The sequence below is a fragment of the Myodes glareolus genome, chromosome 2 (assembly GCF_982192425.1).
Source record: "Myodes glareolus chromosome 2, mMyoGla1.1, whole genome shotgun sequence".
Classification (NCBI taxonomy): domain Eukaryota; kingdom Metazoa; phylum Chordata; class Mammalia; order Rodentia; family Cricetidae; genus Myodes; species Myodes glareolus.
The window spans coordinates 658,770-685,512 of NC_142027.1; the positions used below are offsets into that span (position 1 = coordinate 658,770).

The 26,743-nt window shown below is 39.4% G+C and overlaps 1 protein-coding gene and 1 pseudogene across 1 annotated transcript; both read right to left on the reverse strand.

Moving 5' to 3' along the window:
• Positions 1-6,075: 6,075 nt before the first annotated feature.
• On the reverse strand, positions 6,076-6,691 carry LOC148122828 (U6 snRNA-associated Sm-like protein LSm2 pseudogene; annotated as a pseudogene).
• A 257-nt stretch (positions 6,692-6,948) lies between these two features.
• LOC148122829 (uncharacterized) lies at positions 6,949-25,388 on the reverse strand. The gene is made up of 4 exons (XM_087898561.1): positions 25,278-25,388; positions 14,045-14,171; positions 13,788-13,848; positions 6,949-12,690 (listed from the first exon to the last, which is right to left on the reverse strand). Exons 1-4 carry the CDS (start codon positions 25,302-25,304, stop codon positions 10,887-10,889), a joined length of 2,019 nt encoding a protein of 672 aa, XP_087754687.1. The 5' UTR covers positions 25,305-25,388; the 3' UTR covers positions 6,949-10,886.
• Positions 25,389-26,743: the final 1,355 nt, after the last annotated feature.

Consider the following 26,743-nt stretch of genomic DNA (forward strand, 5'->3'; position numbering starts at 1 on the left):
CTAACAATACACAGAAAAGCACAGCATCGAGGTCTAGATTAGTATTTTAAAGCAAGAAGAACACTCAGGTAGAACAGGTAGAAATGCAGCTTTCCATCTACAAGTTATAAAACTGTGCTGACATCTTTTTGAGTTTATGCCTTTGTCCATAGAGTCAAGTAGATGGGGAGTCCAGAAGTCAAAATTGTGCCATTTCTAACAACTTATTTTGATTTTATCAATGATTTCGCACTGTTTTTCCTTTGTAAGACTACCACAAACACTACACTATATTTTGGTTGACTATGATGAGTTTAAAATGAAATAGAATTTATACAAACGTTAGGAGAATCTAATTGTATATTATTATTATTCACTTCTACTCATTAGAAGGTGGGCCCAGCTGTGAGTTAAAATGTTTCCAAACAATATGATAAAAGAAAACTTTATGAGAAATACTCATGTAATGTGAACTATAGTTCTCTCTCTCTCCACACACACACACACACACACACACACACACACACACATTACAAACTACGGCCATATAATTTAATGTTGTTTGTATGTTTCCAGGACTGATCACTTCGTATATTTTAAGATATGTAACAGTTTGACATTTTAATTTTCATAATAGTTATACATATTTGGGGTAATTCTGATGTTTTGACTGCATGCGTACATTATTCAATTATCAAGTCAGAGAAATCCACCAGCTCTGCATACAATTCAAGTTTGTTTTACAGTGAGAACACTGAGCTTTGATTCTAAGCCACAGCAGTGAGGCAGAAGCCAAAGTGTCACACTGCTCTCCGTATCTGCCTAAGACACCTTTGCAGTGATCTTCTCTCAGATAATGCTAGGAGTCTTTATTTCCCTGCAGAAAAGAATTATCTAATGATCAGTATGAAGGAGATATGGAATTTATTTAGTGTTCAGATGTAGGTACACAGGTTTCCCCATTTTTCCGAGGCGCTATGCAGGGCTGTTCTGCTTCCTGGTTCCACTGCATCAGCTTGAGGGTGTAGCATAGAACTGCCCTCTCCTGTTATGTTAATTTTGCCTACGGCCCAAGGGTGTAGCTTAGAGAGAACTCTCCCTCTACTGTCATGGTAATTCCACCTGCAAGCAAGGTTCTCGCCCGCAGGCAAGGTTTCCGGGTCAGCTTTTCTCTGAGCCTGAGCACGCCCACCTGGCTTCCTCTTTTCTCTGTTCAGCTGCTCTCCGACCTTGGGTGCAGCCCCCTGACTTTTCTCTTTCCTTGTTCCTGATGGGGGGCTGGTGTCTTTCTGCTCCACAGTATATATACCCGACTTATGCTTAATAAAGCTGCCATTTGCCACTTGCTCCTTAGCAGATGAGCCCGGTCTCTTTGTGTGTGTGTCATGTGTTTTAACCCCTAGGACAATCGTCCGTTCTCGTGGGCTCAAGTCAGGAAAAGCGCGCGCCTGTTTCGAGGTTCGGGTGTCCACAGAAAAGTGCGGAAGCTTACATTCAGACAATGAATAAACCACACCTAACTGTGGGTGCTTTCAAGAGAGTGCCTCAGTCAAGTGACTTTATAAGAATTTCTGTGACTTCTGAAATTACACTGCAAATCCTTAATATGGAAACATAGATTTGATAATGCTAGTAATAATAGTCATTGGATAGGTTTACTCTTTTAAGATAAATATCTTAGGTCCCTTGGGCTGTTCATAAAATTAAATATTTTCTTTCTATGTAAAAGTTCAGTGTTTTTTTCATGAGATTTCTAGAAATTTCCAGGAAATGTTTATCTAGGAAACAAGTGAGGGACTTAGTAGTAGGGTCAATAGACTCAGACACAAGAACAACTTCTTAATATTTTAACACTTTACTTGAAAATATCTCCAGTTAAATGAATGTCATTTAATCTTTATAATGGTAAAAATTCAGTTCAAACGATTTTTTTTTTTTACCTGCACTTTATGTTACTTTAACTAAACCTGGATGGTTTGACAGAGAATAACTTTTAGTCTTCCAGGACATACATCTTTAGTTCAACTTTAGTACCTTTATGGCACAGAAGTTAGTCTTTGCTTGACATAATGGATCCTTTTCCCTGGAGCTTAATTTACAGAGAAAGCGCTCTGCTTATGAGAAATGTTTAAAATCTCCCGTGCTTGGGAGAAAAGTCTCAGGTTTGTTCAAAAACAGAAGACTCTAGCTGCCTGAATTTAGAAATGGACACATTTTATTGAAATTTTCATTTTAAAATGTGCCTTGCTTACCTGTGTTCTAATGCAGGTTGCACAAGAGAATGCTTCAACTTTACTTGGTGTTTTATCGAGAGACAGTTGATGATGAATGAGAATCGATTCTACTGATAGCAAACATTTTCAGCATGAAAAGTTTCAGACTAGAAAATGTGGTAAGGAACTTTGGGCAGGCCTGCTTTTCATCCCTCCTGGCTCCCACATGGCTAGCTTAGCCCCGGGAATAACAACACACAAATTGTATTCATTTAAACACTACCTGGCCCATTATCTGTAGAGAGTTAGTTACTGGCTAATTCTTACATCTTGATTAACCAATTTCTAATAATCTGTGTAGCAACACGAGGTGGTGGCTTACCGGAATATATTCAGCATATCTGACTTGGTGGCTGGCTCCATGGTGTCTGCCTCATTGCCCTCTTCTCAGCATTCTGTTCTGTTTAGTCTGCCTACCTAATTTTCTTTCCTATCAGAGGGCCAAGGCAGTTTCTTTATTAACCAATAAAAATAACACATAGACAAAGGCCCACCTACATCATTTCCCCTTTTTCTATTTAAACAAAAATGAAAGGCTTTCACTTTAACATAGTAAAATTACATATAACAAAGCAGTTATCAAGCAAGAATTACAGTTACCATATTTATATCTATTTTATCTTGCATCATAACTAAGGAAAATTATAACTAACCATTCTTCAACTCCATTAAAGACTCCAGATGGATATAATATTACCTAATTAAACAAGAAATAAGCAACTTCTAAAAATCCAGAAATGACAGAGACATCTCGCTGCCTGTACAGTCACCCAAAGTTCTTTTGTACCGTTCGGGCATCCATCTTCAGCCTACAGGCCCATAGTATCCAGAGATATGAAGCAGGAAATTTCCATGAAGCAGGAAATTTCAAAGGCAGTTCAGTCACTATCTGCTGTGTCCTGCACAATGTCTCACAGACTCTTTCATGAATCAGAAACACTGAAAGATCATCTCACCTTTGGGCAAGTTCAGCAGTCCCCTCTCTGTGGGTTCTTTGTGTCCAGTCTATGCCACAGTCCAGGCAAGAGCAGTTTCTTGCCCAAATGCCTATCAAACTCCATTAGGAGCCTCTTCAATGCCCATCTTCCTCTTGAAGTAGATTGGTGCTGCCAGGAGCAGATGTGTCTCATTGTCATGAAAAGCCCTAACTTATTAAAACATTTAATAGCATGTTCTGTAGTCTTTTAAAGATATGAAGAATGCCTATCTTAAATATATCTATGCACATCTAGAAAATCAAACTAACATTACTACTAGCTTGACTATTATCGATGATTATCCATTAACAACCTATATTTTTAATTATACATTGCATTTTTAAATGATCTACACGATCACAATACCTCAATCAAGATCTGAAATACATATACAGCCAGCCTGATATATTGAGCTACTTTCAGGACAGCAAGAGCTACACAGACAAACCTTTTATTCAAAAAATAACGAGCAAAAATGAAAACAGTAGGCTACCAAACCACCTTAGCACAAATAGCACCTAATTCTACTGAATCTTCTGTGATTTCATGATAGAGTTTATGATGGTGGAAAGTTATGACAGCAAAAGGAGAAAGCTGACTGATTAGTTTCAACTACAACACAGGAGACACAAAGAACAGGTTGAGGATATAGAAACCCATTTTACCTGGTAAGCCACAGCCACATTGCAATATACAAATTAATAGAAATTGATTAAATTAATATGTAAGAGTTAGCCAATAAGAAGGTAGAGCTAATGGGCTAAGCACTGATGTAATTAATACAGTTTCTGTGTGATTATTTTGGGGCTGAACAGCTGGCAACTAACAAGCGGTTTCCCAAAACAAACTGATGCCAATGCGGCCAACTAAAATCAACTTAAAATCTTAGAGAGCTAGGAAAGTAATTCTAGACACTAAATAATGAAGTTTAGCCACATTTATTTCCCCAAATGGGCTTTGCTTACTGGTAACATGCTGCGGCTCCTTTTAGAGAAGTTTTCCTGATTTAGAGGTAGCAGAAAAAAAGCTGAAGATTTTCATATAGTTATCCTCCTGGATATTGGAAGTAGACAAGATTGCCAGGCAAACCTTGAGTGCACAGGAGTGTGGGGGTGGATGTAAGGGGAGATGGGTAGAGAGCAAGGAAGTCATAACCATGACGGGTGTGTCCACCCACTGAGATGGTGGGACTGATCTAATGGGAACTCACCAAGGCCAGCTGGACTGGGACTGGTGGAGCATGTGATCAAACTGGACTCTCTGAATGTGGCTGTCAACGAGAGCTGACTGAGAGGCCAAGGACAAAGGCACTGGGTTTTGATTCTACTCCATGGACTGACTTTGTGGGAGCCTGGTTTGTTTGGACGCTTACCTTTATAGACCTGGATGGAGGGGGGAGGACGTTGGACTTCCCATGGAGCAGGGAACACTGAATGCTCTTAGGACCAGAAAGGAAAGAAGAGGTGGGGAGGGGGAGGGAAGAGGGAGGCAGGGAGAAGGTGGAAATTTTTAATAATTAATAAATAAATAAAAAAAGCTGAAGATTTTGAAATGCTGGCTTTCCGTACTGTGCTGCCAGTGTGAACTCTGACTCTTCCTGGAGTACTGTCTATGGGATCTGTGAGCAGATTGCTAATGGTAACTTAGACCCCATGTATGCCGGAAAATGGGGCAATGTACATAGCTTTTGGAGGCAACAAATATACCTCTGTTCATGAGATTTCTAGAAATTTCCAGGAAATGTTTATCTAGGAAACAAGTAAGGGACTTATTAGTAGGGTCAATAGACTCAGACACAAGAACAACTTCTTAATATTTTAACACTTTACTTGAAAATATCTGCAGTTAAATGAATGTCATTTAATCTTTATAATGGTAAAAATTCAGTTCAAACGATTTTTTTTTACATGCACTTTATGTTACTTTAACTAAACCTGGATGGTTTGACAGAGAATAACTTTTAGTCTTCCAGGACATACATCTTTAGTTCAACTTTAGTACCTTTATGGCACAGAAGTTAGTCTTTGCTTGACATAATGGATCCTTTTCCCTGGAGCTTAATTTACAGAGAAAACGCTCTGCTTATGAGAAATGTTTAAAATCTCCCGTGCTTGGGACAAAAGTCTCAGGTTTGTTCAAAAACAGATGACTCTAGCTGCCTGAATTTAGAAATGGACACATTTTATTGAAATTTTCATTTTAAAATGTGCCTTGCTTACCTATGTTCTAATGCAGGTTGCACACGAGAATGCTTCAACATTACTTGGTGATTTATCAAGAGAGAGTTGATGATGAATGAGAATCGATTCTACTGATAGCAAACATTTTCAGCATGAAAAGTTTCAGACTAGAAAATGTAGTGAGGAGCTGCGGGCAGGCCTGCTTTTCATCCTGCCCGGCTCCCACATGGCTAGCTTAGCCCCGGGAATAACAACACACAAATTGTATTCATTTAAACACTGCCTGGCCCATTATCTGTAGAGAGTTAGTTATTGGCTAACTCTCACATCTTGATTAACAAATTTCTAATAATCTGTGCAGCACCAGGAGGTGGTGGCTTACCGGAAAAGATTCAGCATGTCTGACTTGGCTGGCTCCATGGCGTCTGCCTCATTGCCCTCTTCTCAGCATTCTGTTCTGTTTAGTCTGCCTACCTAATTTTCTGTCCTATCAGAGGGCCAAGGCAGTTTCTTTATTAACCAATGAAAATAACACATAGACAGAAGGCCCACCTACATTATTTCCCCTTTTTCTATTAAAAAAAAAAAGGCTTTCACTTTGACATAGTAAAATAACAAATAACAAAACAGTTATCAAGCAAGAATTACAGTTACAATATTGTCTTTTCAGTTTCCATCATAAATTTTATTCCTGATGCAGGACAGATTCTTTCAGTTCTCCCCAAGTGTATCACATGTTGCCCTGAAAAGGTCTAGGAAGCTCTCCTGTCTCCAGGGAAGGAAGAGAGGGAGGGACCAGGAACATTTCAGTTCCCAGCTTTACCCTCCCTTGTCAACAGAGGGCAGTTGCCCCGACTAGTATCCCTTTCATCCATTCATTTCAAAAAAATAAAAATAAATTGTTAACAAAACAAAACGCACCTGAAGGACTGGGCAGGGTGTTCTTGTCCTTTGTTGGACATCAAGTTATGGTCACCAATGGGAAAGGGGTGGGGGGACGAGGTGCATCACTGTTTCTGCTGGAGGGCTTCCTTCCTGGCTGCATCCTGCAGCAGCTGTGTGTCCACCTCGTCTGCTGGCAGTTGCACATAGCAGACCACTGAGCCCCTGATGAAGCAGTTCTTGACGGATAACATGTGCGGGTATTTCTCAGGGTCCGTAACACTGATGTCCGTCAGTTTGATATTGAGATACTGGTCCACGGAGTGCAGGGTTCCACGACCACATCCTTGCCCATGAGGGATTTGAAAAAGGAGTAGAAGAGCATGGTGCTGGCGCCACGCGCTGCGGACTGGACCGTGAAGGAAAGGGCCGTGGGCTGCGGGCCAGAGGCTGGGCAGGAGCCCGAGCGCGAGCTCACGCGTGGGGCGGGACGGGATCATGCAGGTACCAGGGGGAGCCACGAGAAACGCCGGTCCGAGAGTGTGCGGCAATCTGGGTGCTCTACAGTTACAATATTTACATCTATTTTATCTTGCATCATAACTAAGGAAAACTAACCATTCTTCAACTCTATCAAAGACTCCAGAAGGATATAATATTACCTAATTATATAAGAAATAAGCAACTTCTAAAAATCCAGAAATGACAGAGACATCTCACTGCCTGTACAGTCACCGAAAGTTCTTTTGTACCGTTGATGCATCCATTTTAAGCCTACAGGAACATAGTATCTAGAGACATTTCCATGAAACAGGAAATTTCAAAGGCAGTTCGGTCACTATCTGCTGTGTCCTGCAGAATGTCTCGCAGACTCTTTCATGAATCAGGAACCCTGACAGATCATCTCACCCTTAGGAAAGTTCAGCAGTCCTCTCTCTGTGGGATCTTTATGTCTACTCTATGCATCAGTCCAGGCAAGAGCAGTTTCTTGCCCAAATGGCTATCAAACTCCATAAGAAGCCTTTTATGCCCATCTTCCTCTTGAAGTAGATTGGTGTTGCCAAGAGCAGATGTGTTTCATTGTCATGAAAAGTCCTAACTTATTAAAACATTTAATGCCATGTTCTGTAGTCTTTGAAAGATATGAAGAATGCCTATCTTACATATATCAATGCACATCTACAAAATCAAACTAACATTACTACAATCTTGACTATCATCAATGATTATCCATTAACAACCTATATTTTTAATTATACATTACATTTTTAAATGAACTACATAATCACAATACCTCAATCAAGATTAGAAATATATATATATACATATATATATATAACAAAATTGACTTTAAAATCCATACCAATGCAAATTATTTATATCTATATCATATCCCCCTTTAAATGTAAAAGAACATTTATAAGCAATATTTGGGAATATGGACGAAGTTATTTCTCTCCAACTTCTTCCTGCTGTATAGGGGCGCTGTTAATCAGGTCTTTCATGGTATAAACTGTGTGCTAGATTCATCTATGTCAGCAGTTGAGCAAAGTAATTTCTTGAGGGTGTTCATAGCAACCTTTCCTGGGGACGGGGTCAATCATACCATGTTGGGATACAAGCAATCCACAGGGTCTCATCCTCTGTGAAAAGAAAAGAACTTTTCCAATACATCATAACCTTAGATCCAAATTTTAAAGTCAAGATATTTTCAAAATATCTATCTTGGATTAGTTCAGCAGCATTTATAAACAAATATCTTTTAGCAGCTGTTGCTCCTTTCTCAGCATTCAAACAGTTCAAAGAGATCATAGTAGCATATGATCTCTTTGCAGTATAAAGATTCTCTGTGTATTTCCATCTTTATGAGGCTTTATTTTAACTTCTATTTCTTTTATTTTTACTTTTACTTTTTGAGACAGGTTGTCTGTATATCTTTGTCCTGGAATAATTCTGTAGACTAGGCTGTCCTTGAACTCACAGAGATCCACTCGGCTGTGCCTTTCAAAGGTGGGATTAAAGGACTGTGGTACCACACCTTGAAGTCACAGAGGTCAATCTACCTCTGCCTCCCAAGTGTTGGAATTAAAGGTATGTATCTCCACACCCAACAACTTTCTTTCTTCCTTTTTTACCCTAAGAACTTTAACCTTTAGCTTGCCTATATTTTTAACACATAGTAAACCATTTAGAGTTTTTTCATCTTTGAATCTCTCTTTACTGTATCTCTCTTTTTCTGACCACATGAGTCTAAAACCATGACTTTGATGGCTGGATTAAGCCCATTCCTTAGCTTTTCAGCCTCATGGCAAAGGAACTGCTTTAGCCATTTTTTTTGCCACAACTCTGTGGCGGTTCAAGGTCCCTGCCATCATACAAGCTGCAGCATTATGCTCACAGACCACACTCAGTAGGACTTCCTGCCTGAGAGCGTCAGAGATTGTCCTGGCAGGAAAACCCAGAAAACCAGCATTTTAAAACAGAGCAGTTTTTTTCCTGCTACGGTTGAAAACTGAAAACCATGACTTCAGCTTTTCATCAACACCGTATAAGTGTTTGTGGAAGAACCTATTAAAAGAGCTGCAGGGTTTTGCAGCTAAAGCTGAGTCAGGAAGCCTCTCTTAGATGAGAGTACTTGCTTGCCTCTAGCAAGCAGAGCAGACCCGAGAAATTGCTGCTACAAGAAAACATGCTTTACTCTATTCTTTCCCAAGCTTTCTCAAGCTTTCTGTGGACTCAGTTATCCACACATTGATGCCATTTGTAGTGAAGGAGCCTGCTTTTCATCCTGCCCAGCTCCCACATGGCTAGCTTAGCCCCAGAAATAACAACACACAAATTGTATTCATTTAAACACTGCCTGGCCCATTATCTGTAGAGAGTTAGTTATTGGCTAACTCTCACATCTTGATTAACAAATTTCTAATAATCTGTGTAGCACCACGAGGTGGTGGCTTACTGGAAAAGATTCAGCATGTCTGAACTGGTGGCTGGCTTCATGGCGTCTGCCTCATTGCCCTCTTCCCAGCATTCTGTTCTGTTTAGTCTGCCTACCTAATTTTCTGTCCTATCAGAGGGCCAAGGCAGTTTCTTTATTAACCAATGAAAATAACACATAGACAGAAGTCACACCTACATCAACAAAAATATAAGAAAGCCTTTTGCCTTTGTCTCTCTCTGTTTTCCTGTCTCTGTTTTTCCCTATCTCTCTGTCTCTTTCTCTCTCTCTCTCTGTTTGTGTGTCTGTGTGTGTTTTACTCTTTTTTGTTTTTAACAACTTACTTCATGAATTCTATAACTTTGGGCAAAGGATGAGATTCTTTTTGCTCTAGGCAATGTAAATCAGGGTGCTGAACTTCTCTATAAAATAGTCATGTAGTTAGATCTTGTGAATTTTGTTTGCTTAGAAACAGATAAGTATTTTGTGATCAATTTACTTTAAATTTACCATAAAATAACTTTATGTTATCAGCAGAAATCATCACAAACCTGATTTCTAAGATTTTTCAATCTTACCAAGAAAAGTTTTCCAGGCCAGGCAGTGTGGCACACATCTCTAAACCCAGCACTCAGGAAAAAGAGGCAGGCAGATGAATGTGAGTTTGAGGCCAGCCTGGTCTACAAGAGCTAATTTCAGGGTAGGTTCCAAAGCAACAGAAAAACCCTGTATTGAAAAAACAAAATAATAATAATAGTAATAATAATAATAATCAATATAAAGAAAACTTTTCTGATTTTTCAAATTGTCTTTTCTTTCTAATTGTCTTTTTTAAGATTGATTTTATTGAGCTCTACATTTTCTGTTCTTCTCCCAAACTCTCCCCTCCCCTTCTACTCTCTCCCATGGTTCCCATGCTCCCAATTTATTCAGAGCTTATCTTTTTCTACTGCCATATAGATTAGGGTCCTCATTGTTGTCAAGGTTCTCTGGGATTGTGATTTGTAGGCAGGTTTTCTTTGCTTTATGTTTAAAAGCAACTTATGAGTGAGTATATATGATATTTGTCTTTCTGGGCCTGGGTTACCTCACTCAATATGGTGTTTTCTAGATCTATTTGCTTGTTATTCTCAAGATGTTTTTTTCTGTTGTGTAATTCTCCATTGTGAAAATGTACCACATTTTCCTTATCCATTCTATATATTTAGTGGAAGTTTTAAAATTATTTTTGCTTTTCTTTGGAGGATTATAATTTAATTACATTTCTCCCTCTATACGCTCTCATATATTTCTCCCGGCTCTCCTTCCATAGCCTCTACTGTCACTAATTATCATTGCATACATATATATACATACATATATATATTCCTAAATATAACCTGTTCTGTCCATATAGAGTTACTTGTGTGTATGATTTCCAGGCTGATATTTTTAGCATCATGCAGGCAATTGATGAGCTTTTTCCTGGACAAGAGTAACTTCTGGCTCCAGCTTTACTCAGTTGTCTATAGTCAGCTCATTGTGTAGAGTTGAGGCCTGATGGGCTTTTCCTAGCTCAATTTAGCATGTTTGTGAGTGTCTTCCCTTCATTTCTTCCTTTTTTATTTAACTTTAATTCTTTTGTTGAGACAAGGTTTTTTGGTGTAACACCAACTGTTCATTCATAGGGTTTCTCTCCAGTATGGGTTCTTGTATGTGTTTGGGGAGTAGAGTGATGTGCAAAGGCTTTACCACACTGATTACATTCATAGGGTTTCTTTACAGTATGGGTTCTTTCATTACTTTGTAGATTACTGTGACATGCAAAGGCTTTACCACACTGATTACATTCATAGGGTTTCTTTACAGTATGGGTTCTTTCATGACTTTGTAGATTACTGTGACATGCAAAGGCTTTACCACACTGATTACATTCATAGGCTTTCTCTCCAATATGCGTTCTTTCATGACTTTTTAGAGCACTGTGCTGTGCAAATGCTTTACCACAATGATTGCATTCATAGGGTTTCTCTCCAGTATGGATTCGTTCATGATTTTGTAGATTACCGTATTGTGCAAAGGCTTTACCACACTGATTACATTCATAGGGTTTCTCTCCAGTATGGGTTCTTTTATGTGTTTGGAGAGTAAAGTGACATGCAAAGGCTTTACCACACTGATTACATTCATAGGGTTTCTCTCCAGTATGGGTTCTTTTATGTTTTCGAAGACTATCGCGACATGCAAAGGCTTTATCACACTGATTACATTCATAGGGTTTCTCTCCAGTATGGGTTCTTTTATGTTTTCGAAGACTACTGTGACATGCAAAGGCTTTACCACACTGATTACATTCATAGGGCTTCTCTCCAGTATGGGTTCTTTTATGTGTTTGGAGAGTAAAGTGACATGCAAAGGCTTTACCACACTGATTACATTCATAGGGCTTTTCTCCAGTATGGGTTCTTTCATGCCTTTGTAGATGACTGTGATGTGCAAAGGCTTTACCACACTGATTACATTCATAGGGTTTCTCTCCAGTATGGGTCCTTTCATGCCTTTGTAGATGACTGTGACGTGCAAAGGCTTTACCACACAGATTACATTCATAGTGTTTCTCTCCAGTATGGGTTCTTTTATGTGTTTGGAGAGGAAAGTGACATGCAAAGGCTTTACCACACTGATTACATTCATAGGGTTTCTCTCCAGAATGTGTTCTTTTATGACTTTGTAAATGACTGTGCTGTGCAAACGCTTTACCACACTGATTGCATTCATAGGGTTTCTCTCCAGTATGGGTTCTTTCATGACTTTTCAGAGCACTGTGCTGTGCAAATGCTTTACCACAATGATTGCATTCATAGGGTTTCTCTCCAGTATGGGTTCTTTCATGACTTTGTAGACTACAGTGACGTACAAAGGCTTTACCACACTGATTACATTCATAGGGTTTCTCTCCAGTATGGGTTCTTTTATGTATTTGAAGACTACTGTAATGTGCAAAGGCTTTACCACATTGATTACATTCATAGGGTTTCTCTCCAGTATGGGATCTTTCATGACGTTGAAGATTACAGTGCTGTGTAAAGGCTTTACCACACTGATTACATTCATAGGGTTTCTCTCCAGTATGGGTTCTTTTATGTTTTTGAAGATTACAGTGCTTTGCAAAGGCTTTACCACAATGAGTACATTCATAGGGTTTCTCTCCAGTATGGGTTCTTTCATGACTTTGTAGAAGACTGTGATGTGCAAAGTCTTTGCCACACTGTTTACATTCATAGGGCTTCTCTCCAGTGCATGTTCTTTTATGCATTTGAAGAGGACTGTGACTTGAAAAGGCATTACCACCCTCATTTCCTTCATAGGGTTTTAATCTAGTATTTGTATTTTCATGACTGTGAAGATGACTGTCACATGCAAAGGTTTTACCACATTGAGAATATGCAGAACTTTTTTTTCTAGTTTGACTTTTTTCATACCTACAATGATAATGGTACATGTGAAAGCATTACTACATTTAATACATTGTCAAATATTTTTATCTGAATAATAATGTTAAGGTTTTATCACCATGTTTACAATCTTGTTTTTCCCATTCATTTAGGCTTGCTTTTCATCTTTGAAGATAACTGAAAACAGTCTTTAATACATGGCTCACATTTACAGAATCATTTTTTCTGTATGAGACTTTTCATGTATTTGAAGAGAACTGAAAAAAATCAGAACTTTACCACTCTTATTGTATTCATAACATTTCCTATACTGCAAGTGATGCTACATTTGCTAAGTGAACTAGGACACACAGAAGTATTTACACAGTCCTTGTACTGATGGTTCATTTCTGAAATGTTAATTTGTTGATATATTAACAATGAAACTAGAAAACCAATTACTTGTATACGGGTACATCAAATTCAATAAGTATACTCAACATGGGGAGTGCTACATATTTTCTATTTGTTGTGAGAGAGGTATGTTATATTTTTTCACACCCCTATGCTCATGTGTCTTGTATCCAGAGTAATAAATGATGTACATAGTAAAGGAAGAATAACAAATATAAGGTTTCCTCATTGAGATCACACAGTTTCACTTTCTGTCCCCATAGACTTGTGGTATATGGATTAAGGCAACAGCTGCCTCTTGATTCATAACTCTAAATGCCCCCTCACTAAACTTCACACAGTTATAAGTATATGGGTTAAACTACCTTTTCTATGGAATATTAGTGTAATAGATAGTTTTAGAGATATACTTATCACCTATTCAACATGTATACCTTTATAATATGAATATGAGATAAATGGATTGACAACATTACAATAATACAACAGCTCTCATTGTACTATGATTCAAATGGTAATATAGGTTAAGACATTGTTTTCTTAACTTCCTTCTTAAAAGAATAACTTGTAAATGTAGTTCACCTATCTAAAATTAAGGAATATGATTTTGTGAGAATTTAATAAACATCAATGCACTTTATTATTTACACTGTTGATTTTGTTTAAAATATATAGGATACATTATAAATTCTTCAGAGGTACATTTGTATCAGCTTATAGATGAAAATTACCTTTTATGTCTTCTAGAATTTTGACAATGTTCTTCAAAATTATGGTCTTCCCAACTGTATCCTAAAATAGAATGCCAGAAATTGTATGATTTATATTAAAAATTGTAAAAAATTAAAGTTACCATTGGAAACAAATCTTACAACCATGCATGATTCATTTACCCCATTCTTCTTTCTCAATCATATTAAAAAAGAGCACCAGTAACCATTGAATAGTTCTCCCCTTATATGAAACATGAAAGATAATACAGCCTTACCTATAGTAGTGAGGTTTCTGTAGGTCTCTACCATCACATCTTTGTAGAGACTCTTCTGAGAAGGATCCAATAAAGCCCATTCTTCCCAAGTGAAGTCGACATGCACGTCATCATAGGTCACTGAATTCTAAAATATCCCATACATGTGAACAACATAAAGTATGATTTTGATAACACTGCAAATGCATACTTCTTTGACAGTGTAGTCATATAATTCTGGTGCTCCCCATACTTATTCCATGACAAAGACATCATAATTTAATCTCCAAGATACTTTAGAAACAAACTGAATAGGAAGTTCACCTCTGCCATTTCTGAACCCTTTGAATGGGTTCAGAACCTTGCAAGAGAAATGCTTACTAACCAACAATGAAAGATGCATAAACAGAACATCAGTACAGAGTACAGATAAAAAAAATTGTATGAATGATTAATTCCTAACTACAAAAAAGAAAATAAATGAAAATGCTGGATGCATTGAATCATGACTCTCTAATCTTTGCACTCAGAAGGCAGAGGCATGTATATCTGTCTGTGTCTGAGTTGAATACCAGCCTAGTCCATGCAATCACTACTAGGGCAGCCAGAAATATATGTTAAATACCTGTTTTACATGGAAAAAAAATCAACCAAACAAGCATAAAAGCTAGAAATAACTCATAGGTTTTTTCTGAAGTTTCTACAAACAGTTACACATTCACTTCAAATCTTTATTCATCTACCAGAAAACTGAAGTACCCCAACTTAAACTGCAACATAAATGAGATTTTACTAAAAGGCACTGTGTTTTTAAAAAATTAAAAATGGGTAAATGAAATCAATAGAAATTAATATGCTGATTACAAATAATAAACACAGAGCAGGAAAGATGGCTCAACAGTAAAGAGTCCTCCTGGTCTTGCATATAGGTGGGCTCAAGGACTTACATGGGGGAATAGTAACTATCCATTATTCAAGTTCAAGCTTTCTAATACCATCTTTAGATCAATGTAAAGACCAGGTACTCACATGGTGCATATCCATGCATTCAGGTATAATACTCTTTTAAAAATAAAAATTCAAAACAAACAAAACAGGCAGGAAGGTTATACATCTGCAATCCAATAACACAGAAGGCACAGGTAGTATTAATGTCATGAATACATGCCATCCTGGGGAAACATAATGATACCCTCTGTCAAATTTTAAAATTCAAGATATGGGTGAAGCTCAGTACAACAGCATATGCTTGATAGGAACAAAACCACTATACAACAATATAAAAACTAAAAAGCCCACCTTTAATCCCAGTGATGGAAGAGGGTTATCTGTCTATTGTGTTATTTTCATTGGTCAATAAAGAGACTGCCTTGGCCCCTTGATAGGACAGAAAATTAGGTAGGCGGAGTAAACAGAACAGAATGCTGGGAAGAGGGCTATGAGGCAGACCTCATGGAGCCAGCCACCAGGTCAGACATGCTAAATCTCACCCGGTAAGTCACGACCTCGTGATGCTACACAGATGGTTAGAAATGGGTTAATCAAGATGTGAGAGTTAGCCAGTAACTAACTCTCTAGAGATAATGGGCCAGGCAGTGCTTAAATGAATACAATTTGTGTGTTGTTATTTCCGGGGCTAAGCAAGCTGTGCAAGAGCTGGGTGAGGCGAAAAGCAGGCCTGCCCGCAGCTCTTTACTACATCCCAGCATTTGGGAGTCAGAGTCAGAGGTTCTCTGAGTTTGAAGCCAGCCTGATATATAGAGCTACTTTCAGGACAGCTAGGGCTACACAGACAAACCTAGTCTTCAAAAAATAACAAACAAAAATGAAAACAGTAGGCTACCAAACCACCTTAGCACCAATTAGCAGCAAATTCTACTGAATCTTGTGTGATTTAGTGATAGAGTTTACGATGGTGGAAAGTTATGACAGCAAAAGAAGAAAGTTGACTGATTAGTTTCAACCACAATATAGCAGGCACAAAGAACAGGAAATGGGTTGAGGATATAGAAACTCAAATTGTGGAATTTCTTTCTTTATGCTGTGATTATCATTAGTTAATAAAGATACTGCTTTGGGACTATAACACAGCTTTAGGACAGAACTTAGGTAGGTGGGAAAAACTAAACTGAATGCTAAAAGGAAGAAAGCAGAGTTAGAGAGAAGTCATGTTGTAGAAGGAGCAGTGGGCTACGTTCCCGCCTGGCTCCCGCATGGCTAGCTTTACACCCAGAAATAACAACACACAAACTGTATTCATTTAAACAATGCCTTGCCCATTAGTTTCAGACTCTTATTGGCTAATTCTCACATCTTGCTTTAACCCATATTTAGTAATCTGTGTAGCACCATGAGGTGGTGGCTTACCAAGAAAGGTCCTAACCTGTGTCTGTCTTGGAGAGGAGAGTCATGGCGACTGTCTCACTGCCTTTTTCCCAGCATTCTGTTCTGATTACTACACCTAACTAATTTTCTGATCTATCAAAGGGCCAAGGCAGTTTCTTTATTAACCAATGAAAGGACACATAGACAGATGACCCTCCTCCATCAGAGACAGATGCTGAGAAATTTACCTGGTAAGCCACAGCCACCTGTCAATAAACAAATTAATAGAAATTGATTAAATTAATATGTAAGAATTAGCCAATAAGAAGCTAGAGCTAATGGGCTAAGCACTGATGTAATTAATACAGTTTCTGTGTGATTACTTTGGAGCTGACCAGCTGGGAACTAACAAGTGTCTTGCCACAACAAACTGGTGCCCACGCAGCCAACTAAAATCTACTTAAAATCTTAGAGAGCTAGGAAAGGAATTCTAGACAGTAAAAAATGAAGTTTAGCCACATTTATTTCCACAAATGGATTTTGCTTACTGGTAAAATGCTGCGGCTTCTTTTAGAGAAGTTTTCCTGATTTAGAGGTAGCAGAAAGAAAGCTGAAGATTTTCATATAGTTATCCTCCTAGATATTGGAAGTAGACAAGATTGCCAGGCAACACTTGGGTGCACAGGAGTGTGGGGGGGTTGGATGTAAGGGGAGATGGGAGAAGGGGAGAATTTGCGAAAGCTTGGGGGAATGGGATGGGTGGGATGAGGGATGGTTGGATATGGGAGCAGGGAAGTAAATATCTTAATTAAGGGAGCCATTTTAGGGTTTGCAAGAGACTTGATTCTAGAGCGGTCCCCAGGTCCAAGGACAAGTCCCCAGGTTGTTCCTTGGGCAGCAGAGGAGAGGGTGCCTGAATTGGCCTTGTCCCATAGCCACACTGATGAATATCTTGCATATCACCTTAGAACCTTCATGTGGCAATGGATGGAGATAGAGACAGAGACCCACATTGGAACACTAGACTTAGCTCCCAAGGTCCAAATGAGGAGCAGAAGGAGGGAGAACATGAGCAAGGAAGTCAGGACCATGAGGGGTGCATCCACCCACTGAGACGGTGGGACTGATCTAATGGGAGCTCACCAAGGCCAGCTGGAATGGAACTGGTGGAGCATGTGATCAAACTGGACTCTCTAAATGTGGCTGTCAATGAGGGCTGACTGAGAAGCCAAGGACAAAGGTGGAAATTTTTAATAAATAAATAACAAATTAATAAATAAATAATAAAGCTGAAAATTTTAAAATGCTGGCTTTCCAGACTGTGCTGCCAGAGCAAATTCTGACTCTTCCTGGAGGACCAACTATGGGGTCTGTGAGCAGATTGCTAATGGCAACTGAGACCCCGTATATGCAGGAAAATGGGGTACATTTCTCTTGGAGGTAGCAAATATGCCTCTGCCATATTGTAATATATGGAGCAAGAATGCAGGCCATATTTACTCTACCAATGGCACAGCTTAAGATCATAAAAAATGCTTAGCATTTTAAGAAGCGCTCCTTATTTTTCAAAAATAGAAGATTATGCAATTTCTAGGATCAATACAGCTGTAGCTTCCAAGATAATATAGGATTCCCCTCTGTAAGCTGTAAATATGTTTTATTCCCATTGGTTAATACAAAAAAAACTACTTTGGGCTTATGGCAGCACATGGTAGAGCAAGGTGGGAATTCCAAGCAAAGATAGAGGTGAAAGAAAGGAGAGTCAGGGAGATACCATGTAACTGCCAAAGGAGACAGATGCTGGATGGAACCTAACTGATAGGCCACAACCATTGGCAATACACAGATTAATAGAAATGGGTTAATTTATGATGTAAGTGTTACTTAATAAGAAGACAAAGCTATTGACTAAGCAACATTGTAATCAATATAGTTTCTGTGTAATTATTTCTGGACAGCCAAGGAAACAAAGAACGTCTCTCAACAGAATGGTGTCAAAATGAGGCAACTTCATCAACAAAAAACCTGAGAGTTAAAAAAATCTAGACACAAAAGAACAGAGTTAAGTAAGACTTCTTGGAAGCCACATACTTTTCCAGATGGGCTTTGTTAGATGACAGCAAGCAAGGGTGCCACAGCCTCTATAAGAGAGATCTTCCTGACTCAGCATTGGCAACAACTGATGCACAGCTTCTTTAGGGAAGGGTTTCCTGCTTCGTGATGAGACAAATAGCTCTGACTCTTTTGGGAGGTACTGAACTGAAATGGGGTCTGTGTGCACCATGTTACAAATTGCTTAATGGAGACATAGATGCACCAAGTCCCTGGAGATGGGGCACAGAGAATGGCTCACAGAGCTGGCAATAAACATACCTCTATCATGTTGGACTAAGTAGAGCAAGCAGGCAGGGCTAAGGAGTTGGTCCTAGCCATGCCTGTTCAGCATTTTAAAAATGTGCTTCTGGTCAGAAAATAATTACAAATGTGCAAATAAATAGATTCAGATTAAAAGACCTGTAAAAGGGTCACAGTGTATAAATGTAAGCAAGCTTGGGAGAGAGAAGACAGTCACAGATTAAAGGAGTAAGAAAAATAAGCCATGTAAAGATGGGAAATACACAGAGAGTATAGATTATGTGTATTATTGTATTTTCTTTGAGTTTTTTGATTGGGAATGAGTTAAGTACAGAGAGACAGTTCATCATATGGGCTGCTAAGCCAAACCAATATATAGTTTAAAGGTATCTTGACTTCAAAATTTGGGTCTAAGGATATGTTGCTTTGGAAAAAAAGGTTCTGCTTTTGTTTCTGCAGAGGATGAGAACCTGTTGATTCCTTCCAGAAAAAGGTGGTATGATGGACCAAGATCCCCTGATAGGTTCCATGAACCCTCAAAAATACTTAGCCCAACAAAAAGCAGAAAGCAGTTTGGAGAAAACTACTCCAAAATTCCCAAATATTGTTCATAAATGTTTATTTACATTTAAAGGGGATATGATATAGAAATAATACTTTGCATTTGAATAAACTTTGGTGTATTGATACAAATTTGAGGTCAATTTTGTTAAATGAATCTCTGCTCTTGTTTAAGGTATTTGTTAAATATAAATCAATAGATAGTCATTTACAATAGTTAAATTTGTAGTCATATTAGCTAGGCTTTCTAGATGTATGGAGACATATTTCATATGGAGAGATATTCTTCAAATTTTTCAAAGACACACAGAATATGGCATTTTAAATGTTTTAAAAACCGGCCTTTTCATGACAGTGAGACATGTCTCCTTCTGGTAGCACCTATTATTTCAGAAAGCTTGATGGGCATTGAAGAAACTCATTATGGAATTTGCCTTCAATGTGACAAGGCTAGCCATTTGGGCAGGAAACTGCTCTTTCCTGGATTGCTTGATGGTATGTTGTATAAACTGCACATGCAGAACCTACAAAAAATGACTGTTAAAGTTGCCTAAAGAAGGTGAGACAGTACCTGTTTCATGAAAGAGTCTGTTAGACATTCTGAAGGACACAAATAAAGGTGACTGAAAAACTGCCATTATAGGTGGAACTGTCTTTGAAATTTTCTCCTTCATGGAAAAGTCTGCCAGATACTATGGGCCTGTAAACTGAAGATGGATGCCCCAGTGTTACAAAAGAACTTTGGGAAACGGTCCAGGCAACAAGATGTCTTTGTCAAGACTTCACAATTTTCACAAAATTACTTCAAAGTGACCCTGAAACAGTTGTTTGTAACCCTCCAGCTACTGGTATTTCTTCCAGAGAGGTCCCATGCTCTAGAGCCCCCTTTGCAAAAACAGATGATCTCTTGTTATGGTTTTGCAGCCCTTTAGACTTCCTGGTGTTTTCAGGTAAACCCAGCCCCAATGATGCCCAATCCCACTATAGAATAATATCTACTTCCTGTCAAATGGATTATAGCACAATGTGTAGATTCTGCTCTATCTACCTGCCCAACATCATACACACCTAAGAAACCTCCGCAGCTCAGAAACTCCCTTTGCCCCTGGAACTAACCAATCACTGAATCACACCATTGCAGCTGGTGGTAGGAAAATGTTAGAGGTATTTTAATCATGTATTACTAAAAGACAATATCACCATAGTTCTACCAGCTTTTAAACTATTTAAAACATTTATAAGACAAACTTGAAAGTAGACTGCATATTCAGAACTTCTAGAAATCAGATTATCAGTTTTCCAATCTGTCTTCCCACTGCACACCAAAAGCATGACTCTGTTTGTACACTGGGCAGTGAAATTACTAGCATAATATCCTACCATACCATTGTTGGGCTGCAGTCTCCCTATCCACAGGAAATCCATACACAGGGAGGCTCAGAGGACAAGGAGCACTGTGCAGGTCATTACATAGAGCAACATAACCATAGCCTGGCTCATGGTCCATCCAAATCCCAGCAGAAAGAATAGCTCAACAGACCTTCCCTGAACACCCTACACTCAGCATGGCATAGCTTATGGTCTTCCTTACAATTCATCACAACAAAAGTAGAGAAGAATCCTGGAAAGAATGTGCAACCTACCTGCCACTACTATTCCTGATTGCTAAGACTTTCAGAGTACCTCATTGGCTAAGGCCACCCTGCTGGGCCTCAGAATATTATCAGCTCCCCTAATGGGTAATCAGAAATCACCAGACAGCACAGTACTTCCCTGTTCTGGCCTTCCAGCCCAGTAGACCGGGTTCTAGTCCACAAAGTTTATATTTTAGTAGAAATTCATCAACTTTCCTAGAGTATACTCTGTTCCTCATCCAAAGCAGAGGGTCCTTTCTGTGCACATTCCATTACACACTCAATGAGCAATGCAGTCAACCCATCCCTTCATACTTGGGAAATCCTGCAGACAAATACAAGTCACATTCACAATTGTTGTTAAAGAAAAATGGACTATGAATAAGAAGATAATAAGGGGTCATGGTAAGGCTTGGAGACAGGAAAGAGAATGTAGATATGATACAGTTAAAATCTCAAAAAATTATTTTAAAAATAGTGAAACAGGGTTTATGGCCATGTACTTCAGATACTGGGGATTTATATTAGGCACATCAAATATTTCCCAAACCTTTTATCTCAGGGTGTATATTTAAAACCAGTAAAATAATAGTCCTCTTAGGCAGGGCCACATTTTACTCAGATCTATTTTGGTTGAACTACTGCAACTATAGCAATTTGGTTTCATGAGGTCAGTTCTTTATCCATATTCTTGATTGCCTTGGCCTCTGGACAACAAGAAATGTCCACCAGGACAATTATGGAACATCTAAAATTAATTACCTAATTCCTAATTAGGCAATCAGTATATAGCTAAACATTACTAATCTCAATTACTGTTGAAGTAGGAAAGTTCTCAACCACTGCCTGTCTCTCCATTTCTGCACTGTGAATCTACCAGCTTCAGGCTTGACCTATATACTCAATTCTTGCACAGATCCCTCTTCATTTATAAGCAAGCACTAAAAAACAAAGATACTGGAGGTCACTCATTAGCTGGTCTATTTTTCCTTTTCACAGACCAGTTAAGTCCCAGTCCTGCAGGAGTTGCAGGACTATCTATCCAACACTGGGCAGCAGAGGCAGGATTAGGTGATTACAGTAATTTTCAATTACATAGCATGAGGTAACAATATTATAAGCTCATAGTCTCCCACAACAGTTTGGCAGAGTCTCCCCTTCCCCCAAGGAATCCACACTCAACAAAGCTCAGAGGCCGAGGGCCACTACCCAGGTCACCACACTAATTAACAGAACCTGTGTGGCTCATGGTCCATTCTTTCCAAGCAGCTCTGACAGCTCAGCCAACCTGTTCTTCCTGGTCTGGGGACAGTGGCTCCTACATTCACCATGGCATGGCTTTGTGGTCCTCCTTACAGCTCCCTTCAGCAGAACAAGAGAATCCTGTAAAGAATCTGTAAACTACCTCCTAGTGGTGCTCCTGATTGCCTAGAAGAGTCCTTCATTAGCTAGGATCACCCATCCTAGCTTCAAAATCTTAGCAATTATCCTACTGGGTGAATAGAGATCAAATGTCTTAGAGTACAAAAACCCTCCAGGTTTGTCCTTCCACACTATGGTGAGACAAGACCATAATTTGTAGTTTAGTAAAATCCTCCATTCTCCCAGAGCACTTCCTGTTCCTCCTCCAAGGCACACAGTCCTATGTGTGCACATTCCATTACACACTCAATGTCCAATGTAGTCAACCCTTTACTTCATAGCTGGGAGGTCCTGCAACCAAACACAGGACACATTCAAACAGTAATTGTTAAACAAAAAGAGGCCATGGATTAGAATATAATAAAAGGTTCATGGGAACAGTTGGAAACAAGAGAGAGATAGTGAAAATAATGTAATTACAATATCAATAAAATATGGTTAAAAAGTAGAAACAAGCTTCATGGTCATGTGCTCCAGAGACTAGGGATCTGTATTACAGCACAACAAGTACAACTCACATCATTCTCTCAGGGTATACAGTCATGTTAGGCAGAACCACACCATTTTATCCAGTTCTTCTAATTTGCAACTACTCTAACTACAGTAATTTGGTTTAATAGTAAGTTCAGTTTTTATATCGATTCTTGAATGCATGGTCTGTGGTGTGTCACTTTTCATTGCTAATGTCAGCTACTGTCACAGTAGGAAAGCTTTCACCCTCTTTCTTGTCCATCCCCTTTTCTGTTGTGACTATGCTTGCTTTCCAGTTGGTCAGTGAACTAAATTCTTACACCGGTCCTACTTCACTTATAAATTCACAATAAAATATGGAGAAGTTGGAGGATACTCTTTCACTAATCTATTTCTCCTTCCTACAGACGAGTCAAGGTCAAGCTTGGAAGGAGTTGCAGGACTGTCTTTCCAGCACTGGGTAGCAGAGGCAGGATTAGGTGTTCAGAGCATTTCCCAATTACATAGTGTGAGGGAAGCCTGAGCTACAGGAGACATTGATATAAACCAGTTGTTCTCAATCTTCCTAACGTTGTGACCATTTAAAACAGTTCCTCCTTGTGTTTAGTCTCCAACTATTAAATTATTTTCACTGCTACTTCATAACTGTATTTTTGCTACTGTTATGAATTATAATATAAAATATCTGTGCTTTCTGATGGTCTTAGGCCAGTTCTGAGATAGGGTCATTTGATTCCCCAAAGGGATCTGGGACCACAAAGTTAAGAAAACCTCCACTAAACTGATATAAATAAATAAACAGCACTTAAGAAAAAATGGAATGAAATTATTAAGCTAGGAAACATTGAAAAATATAGCAGTAATGCATTTAAAAAAATGAATGTTAAAATGATACCAATAATTGATGATTTAAAATGATTTTAAAAAAGTAGAAAACTTATCTATAGTAAATCTGAAATGGAGTAGGCTTTTTCCTGATAGAGAGAATGCCATTAATAAGAGACTGTATGAATTTGTTCCATGTAAAATGTTAGCTACTGAGTGCTGTAATGTGATGGTGTTAGAGTCAATTGCCTGTTTCTCCAACCTTTCAGCTGACTTAACTATGTCAACTAAGGTTGTACATATCTGCATAGGAGAGTTCTCTACTTGGAAACTGAATATTTAGTAGTTCAAGCTATCCTCCCTAAATTGTACACCCACCAACTCTTTCTGTCTTTATTCACATGGAAGAAATTAATACATGAAGGGAAATTACAAAGAAAGTCATTCACCATGCCACATCAGTCCTTCTTTGTAATGGAGACCCCTGCAGTGCAGCCTGTGACCTAGCCATTATCTAGTCTGTTTCCTCCTGCAGTGAACACAGAACAATGTTCCTCCTCTTCTGGTCTGAAGGGAGAAGCTATGCTCCACACACAAATCCTTTCCTGTTCTGCAATGGAAAGTCCACTATGTGATGCAAACACAATTTTAGAACTGTGTGGTGTTGCAGACATGTAATCCAAGGTTTAGTGTTTAGTCAAGAGGAGAACAAGGGCAATGCCTTGTGGGGCTACAGACAGACAGGGTTCAAGCACATCTCAATCAAAATAGGAGACCTTGACTCAAAATTAGTTTTCAAAAAACTGGAGATTAATTCTAGAATTAATACCTTTATGGCACAACAGAACTTAATGTCGGTTGTGATCCTGTAATGGCCCCTTGAGCAGCATTTAGAAGCCAGTTTTTTAATGGAGGGATGGTCATTTGTGCTGGTTGTAAATCAGGTTTGTCTCCTTTGTTATGGGAATGTAGCTGGTTAATCCTGGGAAACAAACTTTTATATTTTGTCATAGTAATCTCTAACAGGTTAGAATAACATTCCCTTTGGGGTATCTGGTGTGCAGCTCTCCCTTTCTTAAATTCTACGTTGTGATTTAATGTTTCCCAAGAACTGGAAATTCTATTTCCATCAATTCTACTCTGCTACATCACAGTTTAGCAGTGGAGTGCTACTCTATACAAGAAATACTGTTTACAAGCTCCACAGAATTAACTCAGGATGGATCCTACACCTAAATATTAAATGTTCAATGTGCAGAACTTCTGAAAGATACTAGAGGGACCAGGGCTCTCTGACCTTGGCAAATTTGTGTTCCATTGCGACAATACAAGCATTAAGGGAGCCTGCATTTCACAGTGAAGTCCACAACAAGGGTATTTCAAACCACAGTCCCGCTCCCACATCTCTGAACTGGCGAAGTAAGGATAGTGAAGTCACTCAGAGGCTGCCAGCCAGCTCAGGAATTTCAAAAAACATGCAGAACCACGGGCAGGATCACACAGACCCTGCTGGGGCATGCAGGACCAAAAGGACCAGGCATAAATATGGTGAACTCTGCACCTGGTCACCGGCTCCTACCCGGCCAGATAAGGATGCAAAACACGGTCTCCCATGGCTCAGCTAGCTGCTTCTCCCGGTCTGAGAATAGCCCCAAGCTCACCACATTGTGATTTTCCAGCTTGTCCATGCTTTGCTCTGCTTACTGCACTCACAGCAGAGAAGAAAAAAACCTCGGACGCCGACCTCTCTTCAAAGTCAAGCTTGAAAACAGCCGCCGCCGGAAGAATCCTGCAAAACTTCTGACTGGCAGGTCACCTGGGGGCCTGATTGGCTAGTGAAGCCTGAGTGACAAGAGCACCTTCCTTAGTGGTACAGTATACTTAAAGGCACAGCACAATTTTTCCTGGCCGCGACTTCGTGGCAGACACAGAACTTTTCCAGCCACAGGCTGCAGGATTGGCTTTGAAGAGGAGCTGGTGCCAGCGATTTTGGGGCTGCAGTGTGATCGCCGCTGCAGGGAGCTGCGCGAAGAGTTTGGGAAAGCTGGAAAACCACGCCATGGTGAGAACGGGGCTGCTGATCCCAAATGGGGCAGAGCAGATGAAGAGGTGCCAGAGCCAGTATGGTGGGTCCTCCCCGGATCTGGGAAACTGCAGCCAGATTCCCTGCCCTGTGAGGTCTCTTGCAGCCCTTGCAAGTCCTTGGACCAAGAGACAGGCCTTTGAATAACAGCTCCGTGGGCTGAATTTGCTCAGAGCATTAGGTGTTGGGGCTGTATGTAGAAACATCTCTCTACTCAACTTCTGCGTGTTTTTGGTGCTTCCATGAAAAACAGGTTGCCAAACTCGGAGAGGCCTAGATTCCCCAATATCTTCTAGACCTTCAGCACTTTGCATTTAATCTCTACCTGTAAGATCCATTTGATTAATTTTGTGAAGGTTGTAAAAGGCATCTCATGTGTTGTGTAGCACTCAACTATTCCGAGTCTCACAAAATAGAATTTAGCTGGGGGAGGACCCAAAGCATATGCTGACTAAGCCTATTAGAGGTGCTAGAATACACATTTGTTCACCAGGATTTTCCCGACATTTGACTCCAGATCATTATAAAGAAGCTCCCCCACCCATGTTTTACAACCAGCCTCTAGACCCATCCCCATATATCAAAGAACAGGCCTCTAAGCTGCTCAAGGTGGCATTACAGGGTCACCACCAACCTTAAGGCCCGGTGTGCTATAAAGTTTAAGTTTTCTTCTTGAGAAAATCATAGTTCTAACAGATCCACAGTAAGACATCAGGTACAAGTATTTGAAAAGTAGAATACTGTCGTGTTCAGGATTGACCTGATCAAGCAAGGTTTTCATTTGGGCCCTCGGGCAGGGAGGTGGAACAGCCTGAGGCCTCGGCCTTGAAAACTTTTCCTTGGGCCTGAGGTATTGATAATAAATCAGAGCTCCTTTGAAATCTGGAATAAGTTTGGAACCAGGGCCTTCTTGGAGAGGTTGCTTCAGATCCTGAGAATCCAACTCTTTCCGCCAGATGGAGCTATGGTGATCAGTCCCAAGGCTACTGTAGGCTTAGTAATTAATGTTTTGAAATACTCTGCTCCCCTTGTGTAGCATTGCTT

Coding starts and splice junctions, on each gene's coding strand:
- LOC148122829 (XM_087898561.1), bottom strand. CDS start 25,304: ATGGACAAGCTGGAAAATCACAATGTG. Junction 14,172..25,277: donor AGCTGGAAAATCACAATGTG/GTGAGCTTGGGG, acceptor GGGATATTTTAG/AATTCAGTGACCTATGATGA. Junction 13,849..14,044: donor CAGAAACCTCACTACTATAG/GTAAGGCTGTAT, acceptor ATTCTATTTTAG/GATACAGTTGGGAAGACCAT.